This window comes from Anas acuta, chromosome 2 (assembly GCF_963932015.1).
Source record: "Anas acuta chromosome 2, bAnaAcu1.1, whole genome shotgun sequence".
Classification (NCBI taxonomy): domain Eukaryota; kingdom Metazoa; phylum Chordata; class Aves; order Anseriformes; family Anatidae; genus Anas; species Anas acuta.
Window position 1 is genome coordinate 125,239,084 of NC_088980.1, and position 18,259 is coordinate 125,257,342.

Sequence of the window (18,259 nt, forward strand, 5' to 3'; positions counted from 1 at the left end):
GGGGCGGGGCGAGGGGCGCGTTGGCGGGCGAGCGAGGTCCAAGATGGCGGCCGAGGGCGACTGTGCCTCAGGGGACCGCGTGGCGCTGGCGGCGGCGACCGAGGCGGTGGCGGCGGGCTGGGTGCTGGAGCTGAGCTGCTGCCGCCTGTGCCGGCACTTCGTGGAGGGCCGAGCCGCCGAGTTCAGGCGGTGGAGGGCCGTGGCGCAGGGTGAGGGGGCTCCTCCCCGTCAGGACGGGGCTGTCGGTTCGTCCCCTCAGCGGGGGCGGGTGGCGGCGCTGAGGAGATTTTGGGAGCCGCCGAGCTGCTGGGTGCTGAGGGAGGGCTCTGCTCGGCCTGGCTGCATCACCAGGGTGCTGTGAAGTACGCGTGGTGTATGTACCGTCCTGTTACAGAACCTGAGGCCTCAGGTGCTGGTGGCTCAGGGCTGCTGGAAGGTTGAAGAGGTTTTAGTAAGGAGATGCAAAAGTTAGGGTAACTTAAATAAACCGGGTTCCTGAGTTTAAGTCCTGGCTTCTGATAGAATGCTAAGAGGTTTTGAAGTAGTTAGAATCCATCGGATGCAGGTGGAACAAAGCCTCGTGGCTGGATTGTGAATGGAAAAGTTTGTATTTGAAATGAGGAACACTTAAGAGTGAGGATTTTTAATAGGTAGAGCAAATTGTCTTGACCTCAGATTTGATAGATTTACAGTGATTTTTTTTCTGTTTGGAAAAAATAAAAAATCAGGTACCAGGTTAGAGCTTTGGAGGATTTTTTTTCTTAAGCAAAGTAAAAGGTCAAGAGAATAGCAATAGGTATGACTTATTTAAACTTTTGCAAAGAACTGAATACCATGGTATGCAGAATGAATAGTAAAGAGATTAATATGAGAAATAGTGAGATTAAGAAATCTAAAGATAATGAAATGCACCAAGTGGGGGGCTGTTAGATTTCATTATTAATGGTGCTTCTCAGCCTTGGGGCTGCAGCTCAGTAGGAGAATTGCTATGAAATTTCATGAAGACAGATGGGAAGCACGGACAAGGCACAGAGTGGAATATCTCCCAAGGAGAATGGGAAGACTTTAGGAGATTGTATTAATAGAAACAGTTTTTAGAATGAATATTTGTGCAGAATACAGAGTTACACGGAACTGGGAAATAATAGAAAATCTGGTATGTGAGAGTTCATTATCAGAGTTGGTGCTGTAATGTTATTATGTCAAGAGTGTAATAATCTATGGAAAAAGCTATGTGCACCCATAAGACTGCATTAGAAAAAGCTTGTTTTGTTATTGTTGGGAACACAACTGTTACTCTTGTATACATCAAAATGAGACCCTACTGAAATACTGGTTGGCAGTCAGCCTGAAAGTCAGTTTAAACTGAAGCAAATGCAAAACTGTAAAAGGAGCTATTTTGTTAGGAAATGCATAATACTTACATGCAGCTCAGTACACTACCAAGTAGGAATAGTTTACCTGTCTAGGTAGTCTGTGGTTCAAAGACAGCATGGCAGCATTATGTGCCTTGCCTACCTTATCCTGCTTTGATGGGTCTATCACCAGAACTAGCTTGTTTAGGTATCTACATGGAACAGGGTTTCTAGATCTTCTAATGAAAAGCTAAGAAATTAAGTACATTTGAGTGGTTATTGAGAGGGGAACAATTTATATTCAAGGGCACTTCTAACAAATGAATTAACAGAGAAACAGATTCTAGAAAAGCTTAATAAGTCCATGTCAATTAATATTTGTTGCATTACTTGTGCATAATTGGACCTGTTTTTCACTCGGTAAACATATCAAGGTTTCTTCTCCTTTAGAGTAGCTGTAAGGGAATTTAGTGCCTGTAATCAAGACTGCTTTGTGATACAATCCAAAGCACAGGACGTTTTGTTTAAAAACGCAGCCCTACCCTGAATTAACACTAGTGTAGGTGCACCATAAAAGCAAATGGAGGAGCAGAGAAAGCTGAATGATTTGAAGCCACTTGCTAAGTTGAACTCCTTTTTCTGTTGCATTGCTCACCTGCAGCCTTCATCCTGCTTCAGAAACTCCCAAGCTCTGGCGCCATCTTCAGGGCATGGGGATCTCTAGCAACAAACTCACTATCCAAACTTACTGAAGCTGAACTGTGTTGCCTGCTATGGGAGATGCATAAATTTGTGCATAAATTAGTGGCACTTCACTGCTATTCTAAGCAATGTTGTTTTTTTTTTTTTTTTCACTTCCGATTTTAGCTAGAGTTTTTGCATCACCTATCCTCACAGAAACAGAAGTGAAAACGTGTTCTTCGAAGCCCAAATGACAATATCCTGCTTGATAGTAGGTTAAGTAATCATTCAGGGTTTTCTTAATTAGTTTGTAATTGGATACTTATCCACTGTTCTCTAGGGCATGCTCATACGCTACTGAGCAAGGAAGCCAAGTAATTGCAAGGAAACCAATACATGTTGTGTTCTGGGTGTGTCAGGGCAAAACTGGGGGTTATGCAGGGCATGCCCTGCTGCACAATCATGGCTTTGGCTAGGCTGCCTCTGAAACATCCTGAAATAGGGTGCTCAGTCTGCAGCTGTCTTAGGTGAGCAGCTTGACAGGTTCTTTGCTTTTCATTTTGAATGTTTCCATTCGTGCTGTGAAGATGAATTACTGCATACAGCACGTTAAAATGTGAAGTTCACAGTAATCAGCACGATGGAAATAATCTCACCACAGCTCCCTGTCTGAAATATACAGTAATCCTTGTGACCTTCCAACCCCATGAGGAGGATTTCCCTTGTGGGTTTAGGTTTCTGCCTACGCTCTGGTAGCTTTTACTGCGTTTGGTCTGCCAGTTGCCACAGCAACATTGTGAGTGTTAGCAGTCTGCTTGGGGCTCTGCTGGGTGGGCACTCCATGGAAATGTTCTCTGGAGCAGATAGTTGTCGGTCTTTTCTGCTAAGCTAGTGAGCAAAACAAACTTTCATTTGTTTATGTAAGATACTGTAGTGTTAAGTTTTTGTTTTGTTTTGTTTAAAAAAAAAAAAAAAGGTGATGCATCTTGCCACTTCTAAACTACTGTTGCAAACCGCAAGAGGAATACATTTTTATGGTCAAGTGCTTAAATATGACTTGTGTTCTTAGAACAGGGAAGAACATTAACTGATAATCTGCTAACTTTCTAAGTCATTAGGGATCTGATGAAGCATCTTTAGTCTGATAATGCATTGTCTAGTATATTTGTAGCCACACTGTGGCACTGCTGGAGCAAGACTGACTTAACTTTTTCCCTTCTTTTCCAGCTGTTATTAATGGCTTCTCCGAAATAGCTACACATCAGAAAAAAATGGTGTACCTCTGTCAGCTCTTGATAAGAATTGCAAACGGAAAAAAACTTGGTAAATGCTCTGATTTTTTTTATTTTTTTGGCCACTTGCTGTTTAAGAAGATCTGAATGAACTTGCATAGATGTGTATTAGATATGCTTTCACATTGCTTCTAATGTTATGTGTATATATATAAAATGGCTGAAATCTCTGCACTTAAACTGCTAGTGTTCCACATGCACCTGAGCTATATGCAGGACCGGCATTACCCTGTGATGATTTTATTGCACAAAGTTTGAATGCTTATATGCTGCATATGCTTATATGCTGGTCAAATTGTGTGTCTTTCTGTCACAGCAGCATCGACAAAAGAAATATACTTGAGAAGATTGACTGGCCCTTAGTAAGAAATATCTGCAAGTATAAAGTGCAGAGGGGGCATTTCTTTCTGCAATTGTAAATCTAGAAATTAAAGTGGGACAGACAGTAGGAGCAAGAATATGGATGAAAAGGTTAATGGCCTTTCTTTTTACAGAAGGTCATAAGACTTTTGGCTGGCAGCAGGTCTTTGGGATTTTTATTCACTGTTGTGTCTTTTGTTTGGCTGTAAGTTAGCCACAACTCACTAATTTGGCTGAGCAGCTTCTGTGCCCATGCACAAGTTTTTGGAAGACGTAACTTCTTTGCTGCTTCATAAAACTTAGTGAGATTTAAGATTTTTAAAAGCAGTCTCGCCAGTATAAGCATTGAAGAACAAAGGTGTATTCTAGCCTAGAAGTGCCACAAAGACTTACTTTTATAAAATTAAAAGTAGCTACTCAGCTTTAATTTAATGCTGCATGCTTGGAATTGTTTAAGGCCAGTTTAGATGGGGCTTGGAGCAAGCTGGTCTGGTGGGAGGTGTCCCTGACCATGGTGGGGGGGTTGGAAGTGTATGATCTGTAACATCCCTTCCAAACCCAAACCATGTATTGATAAGACAGGGAAACTGTAGAGTGTTGAGGGGAGGGGGGTGGTTATTTGGCTAGGCTGTGTTTTGTCTGGAACTGGTCACTGATTCTGCTTGCTGAGAATGTTCCCAAACCTTAATATTAGCACAATGACATGGCTGCTTCTGCTTTTTCAGTGAACAGTCCTGTGTTACGTTGTTTGAATTTCCCTCTCACTTTAACCTGTTCTAATACAACAAAAAGTTAAGACATGGTAATACAGAGAGATCAGGATTGTGCTTTGTTACAAATCCAAAGCAGCAATACTAAATGTTATGAAAATTGATGCCAAGCTTATTGTAAAAGTATTATTAATACCATCCCCAATACATAATGCTAAGCGTAGCACTATTTCAAGTAGCATTTTAATTGAATAAGTAGAAGATGCATAATCTTTCCTAAAAATGCAACAATATTGTTATTAGCAACATCAGGAAGAAAGAGGCTCTAAAAAGGTGAAGATTGCTTCAAGTCTCTTAAACACACCTGAAAAAGGAGACTAAAAATTATTTGAGGGGAAAGGATTTGTAATGATTTATAGTACATAGGACTTCATTGTGTATACATAATGAAATATGCTTAGCTTCCTCCTTTAAGTTTTGTTTTAAATACCAATTTCTATTTTTTTCCCCTAAGAATGCAATTTTGAAGAGGATCCAAGAATTTCACCTTTGGAATCTGCTCTGTCTTATTGGACTTTACTTGAGAGGGAAGAAAGTAAATTTGATAAGCTTCACGAAGATATTCGTCGCTTGATTCAAATTCAGGTCTGTGTTATTTATTCAAAACACTTCAGGATGCTAGCTATTCGTTCTGTTAAAACGGAGCTTGGGCTATGAACAATCCGAACTGAATTTTCCGAGTTTGTTCTGTTTCCAATTACAGTATAAACAAAGCTGTACATGGAAACTTTCCCTATCTAGATTGGTTCCTGTTTGGCAGGTTTTGAAAGAATTTCAAACTGGGATAATTTGGAAAAAAAAATAAAAATTATATCAATTTCATAATGTTTATATCGAGCTTTAAAATATAGCTTGAATAGCTTTACTTTCAGATGAGTTTTTTTGGCTTATGAGTAATTCTCTGTATTATAACACTTCTGATTTCAGTGAGAAACACATATAAATTTACCTGTTCCTGGTAATGATGGTGGTGGTTGTTTGTTTTTTTCTTTTTTGAGAAATATGTTTTGAGATGAAAAGCGCTTGGAAAAAAAAATCTTGACCTGCTCTGAATTTCCTTAAAACTCAAACTTTCCTGTGATAAAACTCCTATATGTTCAGAAACACTTTAACAACTCCATTTTGCTGGTCTTTCCAAACGTGGTAGAACTAAGTGTGGACATGCTGTTGAACTGGAGTTAAGACAGAACAATTTATATTCATTCTTCTAAGTGTTTGTTTTTTTTTTTTTTATTTGGAGATAGCTACAAAATATGTGTGCTTAAAAAGAAATAATTACCAGTTGTTTTGTTGGTTTTTTTTTTTTTGAATCATTGTCTGAAATATTACATGCATAATCACAAATGTGCTTCAGTGCAATGCTGAATTGGATGTGTCCTCTCTTTAACTGCGTTTAATGTGACCACTTGACATTTTTATTACTGTTGCAAATGAGAGCACTCTATTAAGTTGCACATGAGGGATATTTCACAACTGTTAGGTCTGAAAATGCCCTTCAGGGGAAGATGGAAGTAATGGTAAGGGAGATGAAAAAGGTAAGTAAGGGAAAACGTGCATCAGTGCATCAGATTTGTCTTTAAATCCCCACTCTTTATACAAGAAGTTTAATATTATTTCAGAACTAACTGTAATAACTCAATAATTGTTGGTCATGTTTCTAAATGTATAGATCTCAGGATTCTGGAAGTCTCACAAAATCACAGAAGTGTGACCTCCATTTTTTTGTGATGGTGGTGTTTTTTTGTTGTTCTTTTTCAGGTGAAATGTATTTCAGCATATTTTATAAGTGTAACTATATTGCTTGTAGGTTGTAGCAGTCCATATGGAAAAAAGATATTTTAAGGAGGCTGCTGAAGTTCTTGAAAGGATGTTTACGGACTCGGAATCAGATAAGGTAGTAACGTGCTCTTTTTTTTTTTTCTTATTTTAGGGGAGAAGAAGAGAACAGTTTCCCAAAGGTGGCAAATGCTACCTGCATAGCTTTATCCTAATTCCACTAGGCGCAATCACTTTCATACCTGTGGCAGCTCTCAGTGCAAAAGGATATTTGGAGAAAGGGAAATGATAGAAATAATGCATGATTTGGGGGAGTAAAATGATTGCTTTTAGCAGCGTTTGTTCTTCACTGTGGGCAGCAGCGGTCTAAACTTAATCTCCTTTCCCACTTTGAATGAGAGATGAGGAATTCTGGGAAGGTGATGCTGCAGTTTTCACAGTATAATTGCGCTGGTAAAGAAATGATGGGGCCACTGCTCTAATTGGGCTTTTGACTTTTTCTGAGCCTTTGTAGCGTGGTCTGTTTGTCTTCTCCATTGGTTAGTGTTCTACAGACTGAATCATCAGAAGGAAGGAAGGGTCATTAGCGTCCATTACAGAGTGGATGTTATGCCTCTTTCTGGACCAGATAACATCAGGGCTAGGGCCCTTCCTGGTTTGATGGTCATTGCTTCATGAAGATGCAAGTCTAAGTGCATGTCTGTTTAAAATAATAGCTAATGCACATGCCTGAATTTGCTGAAAACCCTAAGTCCACTTATAGTAATGACTTCAGCAACCTATAGACCATTGCGGTAATGGGGACTGCTTATAGGAAGCTGAAAAATAGAAGAAAGAAGCAGATTGTATATAGACTTTTGACCTCTCTTTTGAATGTGTGCAGTGCTTGCTTAGGTCCTTCTTTACTTGTACTTCATTTATCAGCTAAAAGATAGAAGTACTGACAGTCCCCTCATTTTCCCCACCCTTGCATTTTGTGGAGGCAGAACATGATGGCTCACAGTGTGCTACACCATTGAGGAAAACAGGATGAAAAAAAGAACAAAGGAAGGCGAGGGCTGCAGGTGAAAAGAAGGCAGACAAAAATGCTGCCTGTATGTTCCTCTGGTATATTAGAACACGTGTTCTACATAAATAGTAGTATGTGTATAACAGATTCAGATAAATTTTTCAGAAGATTCATCTGTTTAGAAAATCACAGAATCATTAAGGCTGGAAGAGACCTCCAAGACCATCTGGTCCAACCATCCCCCTACTACCAATGTCATTCACTAACCCACGTCCCTAAGCACCATGCCCAACCTTTCCTTGAACACCCCCAGGGATGGTGATGCCACCAGCTCCTTGGGCAACCCATTCCAATAACTGACTGCTCTTTCTGAGAAGAAATGTCTCCTAATTTATAACCTTATTCTCCCCTGGTGCAACTTGAGGCCCTTCCATCTAGTCCTGTCACTAGTTACGTGTGAGAAGAGGTGGACCCCCAGCTCCCCACACCTTCCTTTCAGGTAGTTGTAGACTGTACTAAGGTCTTCCCTGAGCATCCTCTTCTCTAGACTAAACAACCCCAATTCCCTCAGCCACTCATAGGACTTGGATTCCAAGCTCCTCATTTTTAGCCCTTTTCTGGACACGTTCCAGGGCCTCGATGTCCTTGCACTGATGTAGGCTGAGGTAATAGTATTATTCAAGTTGGTAAACAAGAGTGCAGCCTGTACACAAGTTAGATGCTGGCTGTGTTGCTCTCTGCATGATTCAGAGTGGTTGGTAGACAAACAACGTTGTGATTAATTATGAGTACTTTTGTGGTTTTAATGTTGCTGTACTAAGTAGTCCTTTTCCTGAACACTGTAGACCTGTTTCAGTGTCAATCTGCAGAGGCAGTATATGAGAAAAGAAACCCAGTAATGAGTGTCCCTTTCTGGGTGTACGTTTTGCTCCATTTACTACACTGCTTTCAACGTTATTCATAAATGGAATGAAAGTGTACATCTCTGGGAAGTTACACCTAATATTTGGTGAGCATGTAAACAGAGCAAACTCCTGGCATTGTGCCTAGTTCACAGTAGGACCCTTTCAAACTGTAGCGTGAATTTATTCAGAAAACTACATGACAATCTTTTTTAGCTTTGTGTGGGTCCTATTTATCATAATGTTAAGATTACTGCAAGATACATACATATATATGTATATATGACACATGAAAATGTGCTTTTTTTAGCCTTTAAGAGTGAAGCTGGCAACCATAATCAAAAGCAAGGATCCATATATTCCCCTTCTTCAAAGCTTCAATTACGACCTTTTGATAAGTAAAGTCAAGTCTTACGTCGAACGTTTCATGAAAGAAAATGAAAAAAACTTCTTACTACAGGTATGTCAAACTATTTTCGAAAACTTATTTCAAAAGAGATGCATACTTTCAAGGAAACTGTTTACACTAGGTTCAGTTACTGCCTTAGATGAAAGGAAAGCTTTGTCTTCCTATGGCTGATCTTATTAATTGGAAAAAAAAAAAGTTGAATTTATGATTAGAAGAGAGTTGGTAGGAATAAGACTTCAGAGGAAGAGGACCAGTTCTGATCTTAGAACTCCTTGAAGGATAATGTAACTATTTCATGTTTATTTTGCCTTCTTTAAGTCTATAAGACTTCTTATATTAACAGTGAAAGATCAAGACCTGTTAATGTGTTTAAAAGCTTTAGGAATGTCAGAGGAGTTAGAGATTGAAAACTCTTACTGCTTTTTCCTGCAAATAAAAAAAAAGCTCCTTACAAACGATCTTGCTCGAAAGTGATTTAAAATTGGCAAGAACAACATTCCTCCTGCAGTTCATCTTCAGGAGGATTGTGAAGAATTTCCCATATGTTTACTCACTATAAAAGAATATTGAGTCACTCAATTACAAAAACAGACATCTAAAGGTAATAAGAGGTAAATTCTAAATAAACAAACTTGAAGTTCCTTTGGGGTTTTCATTTTATTACCAGAGAGACTAGAGAAACTCTCAAATGTATTCAGAGTATAATATGAGGAATATTTTTTTTCAGTAGTTTTTACTCAGCTGCCAGTTCTCAAGTTTATTTTTCAAAGCAATTTATTTGAGTCTAAGAAGAGAGAGAGGTTTGGAGATGTCAGCAAAGGCCCCAAACTCCATACTAGCATTCCTGGGCTCTGTGTTGCTTCCCTACTGCCTGTATGCACATCCTTCTTACTGTCTGCACCAAAGTTGCAATATTCTTACTTCTGAACAATTTTTACTTTAGCCTGAATTACTCCAGGATGTAGAGGATAGCACAGTGTAAAGAGTTCACTCTTTTCTGTACAATACAAATAACTGTTTCCTGGCAGTGTACACTGTGTTCTCTATAGAAAAACACCTTAGCTTTAGCTCTTTTTCTTCTTATGCTGTATGTGGAAATATAAAAGGTCTGTATCGCTAGGTTGTTCTCTAGACTGCCTTTTCTAGCTTACTATCAAGCCTGGAATCTACAAGGTTGCAGCTCCTACTGTTGATGAAATTCTTGCACTTCAAGAAACTTAGAAGTAAACTACCCTAAGAACAATCTGCACATACTTCAATGCAAAAAAAAAAAAAAAAGACCATCCAAATAGGATCACTCAGGGAATACTTATAATTTTTTCTGTGTAATAACTTAGTAGTCCTTAAAAAGAACTAGTTTTAGGGAGAAGTACAATTTGAAAGTTACTGTTACTTTTTAAAATGCGTTATTAGTCAATTTTTTTAAATTAAATCCTTTCTACAAGTTACTTATATGGAAGCATATTCTTTCTTACACTCATGTTTTGGTACCATCAACGACTGTAAAGACAGAATTTTGAAAATCAACAGCTGAAAGTTGTGGTAAGTTGAGCAGTTGTGGAATTTCTGGGAGTGGAAGTATTCTGTAACCAGGAAAAAACTTTCAGTATTTTCATGTTTGAATTAATGAAATAGAGACTGCTTTTACATTATCTGTTTTTTACAAATGTTGAGAGATTATGCAAGTTACTGTGAAGGACAAGTTAAGATTTCAAGAAGACTGAAAATTGGACAGATGACAGAAAACTAACAGGAGGCAAAGTCAAGCCCTGAAAAGAAGAAATGGATGAAAAATGGGAGCAACTGGCTAAGCAGAAAGAGAATTCATTCTGGGCCTGCAGTGAACTTGTCAACTCTGAACTGTTACGATTTTTAGTCATCTTTGACCACTGCTAAATAGATCTCCTTTCAGGTTGTGTAGACAGTGTTAGAAAGTGGTTGGCTCTGCTTAGTAATTACGGTGCACAGCTAGTTTTTGTATCCCTTGGGTGGTAAGTAGACCTTAAGATAGTAGAGAAGAACATTAGTGGCGAAGTAGCATGAATGACATCATATGGACTTTTTTTAAGGTGTTGTTATATCCAGTAGATAAGAGGAACTTTGGGGAAAAGTACTAATCTCATAATACTCTAGAAATTTTATAGAATAATGGACTATCCCTCTCTCCTTGGGAAAGGAGGAAGAATCATCTTAATTTGTGGTTAAAATAATTTAGGCAGGATAGGATGTTAACTTTTCCTGTATTCACAAAAAATGTTTTGTTTTGCAAGCTTAAAGTTTGATTGGACGTACCTTTGAAAGTGTTCTAAGTATTCTTGATCTTGCCATGCTCTAACATCAGTGTAACTAGATGAATGTGTGAGGACTATCCATTTTCAATTTGTACTCTAGTCTTAAAAAAAAAAAAAAAAAAGACTTCAGAGTACTTCAGTAGTATTTGCAGTCTTGATCTCTGCAATGTATTTCACACATCATCAATACGTTCAGTTCATATAAATATTACTTGTGGCTTTGACTAAAATTTCTCTGAATTACTAGCTGGTAAAGATTTTGATGGATTTCAACCTACCTCATTACAATTGTTCTGAAACAAATAACTTTAGTGATAATACCCTTTGAAGAGTCTGTGGAATAAGTACTGTTAGTAAAGCTAATGCAGAGTACACTTACCTAAATAGCAGCTTATATTTAAATTAATGTTCTGGCTGCTATAATTTTGAAGCATCCATTCCATTTCTCACAGGCAGCCATGGAGCAGGTAGAGTCTAAAGGACTGGAAGCAGTAGTGTTGCAGAATATAACTGTGAATGCCAGTGAAGAGGAAGAAAATGATTTGGAAACAACACAAAGGTATGTATTTAGCATTTTAGTGCTGAGGGGCTGTTGAGATATAACCCTGTCAGGCATCTCATTGCCACTCAGCTGCTCACATACTCACCCCAGGTGGGATGGGGGCGAGAATCAGAAAGGTAGAAGTGTGAGAACTCAAAGGGTTGCGATAAGGATAGTTCAGTAAGCAAAGAAAAAGCTGTACACACAAACAAAGCAAACCAAGGAATCCATTTGCTGCTTCCCTTCGGCAGGCAGGTGTTCAGCCACTTCCAGGAGAGCTGGGCTCAACAGACATAATGGCTTTGTGGGAAGACAAACACCATCACTCCCAATATCTCCCCCCCCCCTCCTTCTTAACACCAGTTTTTGTTGCTGAGCACAGCGCCACATGGTGTGGGACATCCCTTTGGTCAGTCTGGGTCAACTGTCCTGGCTGTGTCCCCTCCCAGCATCTTGTGCACCTCCAGCTGGCAGGACAGCGTAAGAAACAAGAAAAAGTCCTTGTCTCTAAATGCTGCTCTTCAACAACTAAAAACATCTGTGTGTTAGCACCATTGTTTTCATCAAAAATACAAAACAACATCGTGTGAGCCTCTGCAAAGAAAACCAACTCTGTCCCAGCCAAAACCATGGCAGGAACATGTTTGGATAGTAACTTGAAACCTGTGGAATTAAAAGTAGAAGGAAGGACATTATATTCCAAATCACTCTCCAACAGAAAATGAACTACTAATTTATTCTCTATTTTTAAGTATTAGCCTTTCTGTAGTTGTTATTCTTGGCATTTACATCAGATAGCTTGGCATTGAGTTCCAATACTTGCTGAAGATGCACGATTTTCAGTTTAAACAGCTGTCAGTCTTGTATAACAATAAAAACATTGGAATGCTTGTTAGAAGTTTTCATTTACACTTGATTGAGCTCGTTTTAGTCTTTAATTTCAGGCTATAGGTCATCTGATGAAGAGAGAGAACAAGGAAAGGGAATTGTGTGTTACTTTTTTCCTTGCAGCTAAATGCAGGATCTACTTGCTTAGTGATTCTGCTATTATGATAAATAAATATGTAGCTTCACAGACAGAACATAGGGTATGACTCTGGCAATGTGAAACGTCAAAATAAATACTTTTATAAGAAGTGCTGAGGAAACCTGAAACATGTTTACCTTTTTACCCTTTGACTGTCTTTTAAGTAATGCTGATATTCTAGGTTTATTGCCACTTGCTTTTCCACTTGTTTTTGTGGTTTTTGGTCAGGATAGAGTTTGTGTTTCTGCAGTTTTATACCTACAATACTTAGCATGATTTAGTTAAGAAAACTGATTGACGTAGAATGTACAAACAAACAAAAAGTAAGGTAAGTAAAATAAATGAAATGCATTATATCTTCAAATAAATGCATGTCATGTTGTGGAAAAGTTGAAGGAGTTACTTCTGTAATTGCATAATTTTGTAAATTTCTGGAAGGAATTATTTCACATGAACAAGTTCCATGTTTTTCGAGACTTTCAGTATTAACAGTAGCATTATAAGTAAGTGGATTGAGGTAGTTAGCGTTTGTATGCCTCTGTTTCTGTAGAGAAATCTTGGTATTTTATTTAATGTAAATACTGTTGATTCACATCAATGGCAAGTTGCTGTCTAGGAAATTATTTTTATTTATTTTAAGATTTACAGAAGAGCAACCAAGTACTACAAATCAGTTACCTGAAGATGCAGCAAAATCAAGGTAAAAATGATTTTTTGTGTGGCTTCTGGTCATACATGCTTCATGATTATTTTTTTTTTGTATTTTTACTTCAGTTCTGTATTCTTTGCAGGCGTCATTCTATGAGGAAACTCAGAGCACGTAGCGTTCTTCAGAGTGAGTGTTAGCTTATTTCTTATACTTTCAAGATAAAGTCATGTCAGACATTGGTTTTTCCAAATGGGTTGGTGGTTTGATAACTGCTCTCCAATCTGATTGGAATCTTATAAACATGATTATGGTGAGAAGAAAGCTCCTGATTTCTGTCTGCAGGTTTCTGCATGTGTGGAGTGTTGCTGCATTTACAAAATGTTTTAAAGTTCCCTGGCAACTAATTTTGCAAAATCATTCTCTGTTTTCTGTTATGCTGTGGTTTTTTTGTTTTACTAGATGGTATTCTGTACCAAAGTAGACATAGTAATAAGACTTGTCTCTTTTGGGCATCCAACGTAGATAACATTGGGGTGAAGGAAGGAAAGAGGCTGTCTGACAGAAAAAAAAAAAAAAAAGTTGTAGAGTAAAATGCAGGGTTAGGCTGTTCATGCATCATCCTGGTACTATTTTCTTAAAAGCTTAAGTCATGGATTTTGTCACACTTACAAGGTTCTGAAAATCATTAGCACCTGATTACCACAAAGAGATGATGTTATAGCCACACATGGCTAGCTGCTGTCTGACATACCTACTTGTCTACCCACAGTTATCTGTTGCTTCTGTTGTGCTTGGAAGGGTGAACTGTTGGGATAGCATGGTTACTTGCCTCAGTTAGAACCTCACATATCTTCTATGGAAAAGATAGAACCTATACAAGAAGTATAATATTTCTGACCACTGGTTAATTTCTATTCTCTGTACCTAAACTGAAAGAGATGCATATAGTAGGAGTATTTTTTTAAGCGTAAAATAAAAATTTTTCATTGGTACATAGCATTTTTTACCTAATTGCGTAAAATAACTCTTCTGTGAGCTCTGTCTCATACAAAATAGTCACTTTCTTGAATAGAGTACTTAGTCCTTGGACTAAGGCGAGATTATGTGTATACATATATAAAAGTATGTTCATATATGAACACTGAAATTTTCCCACTCTGTCCAAGCATATCAAAACAGTACATTGTAGTCTCACATAATTGTTAGCGTTTGAAATAGAACTGTAGAATTGCTAGAATGTACTGCTTTAATGTTGACTTCATATCAATCTGAATGTGTGTTAATTGTTTCTAGCTCTGAACAGCTTGCAAAATGTGGAAGAAGTTGTAGATAGTCAGACTTCTGGCCGAAGAAGACAGGTTTGTATTTGATTTATATTCTAAGTAGAGAGAAAATGAATCTGCCCTGCAGTAGAATTTTTTTTTTTTTTTCCAGCTGTATTAGACTCAGCATTCAAAATTCTTGGGTTTAAGATTCTTTTACATTATTCAAGCTGTTTAAGTTCTTTTTAAGTTGTTTTTACATTATTCAAGTTGTTTAAGTTCTAATTTCTGTCTTAGAGGGAAAAAAAAAAAGTATTTCTGGTACCATCTCAAGTATTGTTGCTAATGCTCATGAGATTTGAATTTGTTCAAATATTAGTAGTGCTAAAACTTAGTCTGAGTCTTTTTAGATGTTTTTGTGAAATTGAAAACGTGCAAGTTTTTATTTAAAAATAAAAAATAAAAATAGTAAAACTTTGTGTTAAAGAATTTGGTATGTCATTTGCCCATAAGACATCAAAGTTGTTTTTCTCCAACTCAGAAGCTGAATAGAGATTTAATAACTTAATACCTCAGATAAACAAAGTTTTGATTTATTTACTTAAGAAACTGTTTTGATTTTATAAGCCAAAAAAAAAAGATTTTTATAATGCTACATTTCAAATAGTCATTTGAACTCTCTTCATGATTAAACCTACTCCATTATATTCAGCAATTCTATAATACCCTACAGGTGAAAAGTACAGACGTGTATTCCTTAATAGAAGTGAATTTGAAGCTGATTTGATGTTAGGGATTAACTGCTACAAACTGAGCTTGTATATAGCTCATTTTCTTCATTTATGATAAAATGATAAAGCACTTCTGAACAAAATTAATATTAAATAAATGTATTCCTCTTAAGAGAATCTCTTTAGAAGTAATATAAAGTCTTTCTGTTGAGAGTTTGTGCCATTAACTAAATGTGTTCGTTTTGGTGCAGGCTGTTTCATTCTTCTGGTGTTCATTTTGATACTTAACTTTTCATTTAATACCAAAGGATGAACTGGCATGTGTTTTCTTTTCCAGACAGTCCTTGAGGAGAGTTGTAATTATTCCTATCATTTTAAGAATTTTTAGTGAAGTTGAAGAATTGGTTAAATCTTCATTTGTATTCTTTCTTCAAATTGGTTGAGGTCCTAATGAGAGTTCTAATGTTGTTAAGATACAGTACCACCATATATTGGAGGTTGAGCCCCTAGCTACATACATGTATAAACATGTAGTTCTTTATTTTCTCACAAATCTTAGGAATATTTACATCACTGAGAGTCTCTTTAGCAGTTGCAAATACAGTCAGTGCCCTAAAAACCTTAAAAAAAAAAAAAAAAATCAATGCTCACAGGATTTGCCTGTTGCATTCAAAAGCATAGTAAGTATTTTTTTTTCTATTTCATACATGAACAGGTATCTTGTCAGACAGTTGCTGACAGGCATGCACACTTCTGTCAGTCTTGTTTACAACATGAAGTTTGAAACTAGTTGGACCCCAATTGACACAATTAATGACAGCTTTATATTCATCTATTTATTTATTCAGGCAGTATTTACTGAGATGGCTACAAACAGTGAGTTGAGACCTCGGGCTTGTGCACAGATCTCATTGGAAAAAAAATGCTGTATGCTTAATTCTGTTATTATAAATTCAACCTTATTTGAAATGTAAATTTATGGAATGTATAGAAAGCTATAGAAAAGGGTATTTGATAGTAGTGAAAACTCTGAAAAAATTGTAAAAGCTTGAAAGAAATTAAAACTCAATCTGAACATTTAGAAAACTACGCATTTGCTCTGATATTTATGCCATACTAGTGAGACCTCATAAATATTGCAAAGAAAGCCATGATAATTGGTCTTTTAAACAATAAATCCACACCTCTGCTTAATTATCTGGGTTGTATAAGATAATCCACATGCATGAAAGAATGCTGTGAATGTCAGAGCTGTTGACTTCTAGAACTTCCTTTTCCATCCAGTCCCTCTTTCAATGTTGGCATTGTTTGCTCTTGTTTTGTAAATGGCATTTCACTGCAATGGTTCAGTGCCTGTTTACAGCCTTTCATTGCTGCGTTTTCAGTTAACGGCATACAGCAGTCTGGAGTGCTATTGAAAGGAAATGTACTTTTTCTCATTCCTAAATTGAACTCTTATGGGATGCAAGTGTCACAGAGACATCAGGGAGCTGTTTGTACTCAACCTATTCTCTATATGTGTATGGTCAGTCCTTTGAATTATCTAAAATCAGTCTGACAATTTGCTTAAATGTCTGAAAAATCTAAGGTTTCAGAATTTAGTCAGACTTGTATAGAAAAAATCCATAAATTTGAACTTGAAGAAAGTTTCAGAGCAAAGAGTCCCAGCATGCACAAGGGAAAGGGGATAGCTAGAACAAAACTGGCTCTGAGGCATAACAAGATCTTTTGATAAGGGATGGTGCATTTACGCAGGCTGTCTGGCAAACTGAAGTTTGCTCTGCCAGCGTTCTGAGCTAGCCAAAGGTCAGATTGCTCTGGGCCAGGCACTGTGATTATGTTAGCTCAAGCACAGTGCTGCTTTATGTCTGGTCTCTCAACCAGTCTTGGTAGCTTGTAACAGCAGTGCCAGAGTCTACACAACTGCCATCCCAGAGCACAGGCAGTTTGTTGGCATGTGTGGTGAGACAACTTACTGATCAATATAGCTGCTTGGTGAAGAGGGAAAAATGGGTTGGTTTCTGATTTACCTGTACAGAAGGCTGCACAGTTATATGTTAAAGTGAAGAAACTTGTCTGCAAAGAAAGCCTGCTGTTACCAATTTTAAAAGCAGAAAACAAACAAAAAAAAATGTTAACAGCAAATGTAATTAATCACTACAACAAGTAACAACAGTTGTGATTGTCTCTGTGCTGGAAGTGTTTGAATTAACTGGTGCGGTAGGTCAAGCGTAACAGTGGTACTTGAATAAAGATTATACTTAGGAAAGTTTTCTGGCATGCTGTGAAATGAGATGATCTAGATGATTCCAATGGGGTCTCTGGTCTTTTAATAATAGTTGTTTGTTTGTTTTTTAACACAATACTGTCACTGCTGATGTTGCAAAAGATTTGTGGAACATTAAGTGTTGGGTAAAGGAAGTATTTTTGATAAAGGGTAGACAATTTTAGGGAAGTGTTAGGTTTCTGATTACAAAGACAACTGAACTATTACCACTCAATTCTTTCACTGGCTAGTCAGTGAGGCATGTATCAGGGATCATAGGTTCTTGAAAAGGCACCGTTAGTTGCATTAAGTTAGAACAACTTTGAGATATAAAGTTTGTTGATATTCATGTACCTCAGCTTGAACTGTGTGTAGATTCCAAATTTTCACTTGTCGCAGAATAACCAGAATACAACTTTGATCAGGCTGAATGTTATGTCTCTTCCCCTGCAGTGACCCCCCCCCTCACTGTTGCTTCACCTTCATCAGGATAAATTCAGGGGAGCGGGGGTGCAGCTAAAGAAAAAGCTGTACGTGACAGTGCTGAAACTGTCACCTGGTCATCCCCTGTGCACAAATTCTTGTTCTTAGAGCAGAATCTTTTAAGGCACTGTAGTCACTAGGCCTTCAGCTTGAGCCATCTACACCTCTTACTGTTCTTACGTTGTGTAAACACTTCTTTTCTTCAATTTTTTACAATTAGCCTATGGATTTTACTAGCACATCCTCTCTCACATAGATGTTAGGAGCAGCTGTTACCCCTAGCAGCTCCTGGCCACCTCCAGGAGCCCAGCTCAGTGCACCTAGAGCTGCAGTATCTGTACCACGTGGCTGAGGGACATGGCTGCAGCTTTCCCACTTGAAGGTTCAAGTAGTAGAAGATTAAAAAATACATCCCACTGAAAATGGTGTGCCTTAGGTCCTCTAGACTGCACACA

At 37.7% G+C, this 18,259-nt stretch overlaps 1 protein-coding gene across 3 annotated transcripts in view; it reads left to right on the forward strand.

Moving 5' to 3' along the window:
* TERF1 (telomeric repeat binding factor 1) overlaps positions 1–18,259 on the forward strand; it is a 26,364-nt gene continuing 8,105 nt past the window's right edge. Inside the window, exons 1-9 of one of the 3 annotated variants that reach the window (XM_068672093.1) lie at positions 1–209; positions 3,264–3,359; positions 4,913–5,043; positions 6,266–6,352; positions 8,456–8,605; positions 11,298–11,404; positions 13,054–13,113; positions 13,205–13,248; positions 14,356–14,420. In XM_068672093.1, the coding sequence (XP_068528194.1) occupies positions 44–209; positions 3,264–3,359; positions 4,913–5,043; positions 6,266–6,352; positions 8,456–8,605; positions 11,298–11,404; positions 13,054–13,113; positions 13,205–13,248; positions 14,356–14,420 (906 nt within the window). In that variant the 5' untranslated portion in view covers positions 1–43. The remainder of the gene's footprint in view (positions 210–3,263; positions 3,360–4,912; positions 5,044–6,265; positions 6,353–8,455; positions 8,606–11,297; positions 11,405–13,053; positions 13,114–13,204; positions 13,249–14,355; positions 14,421–18,259) is intronic. The other 2 variants (XM_068672094.1, XM_068672095.1) reach the window with 2 other exon arrangements.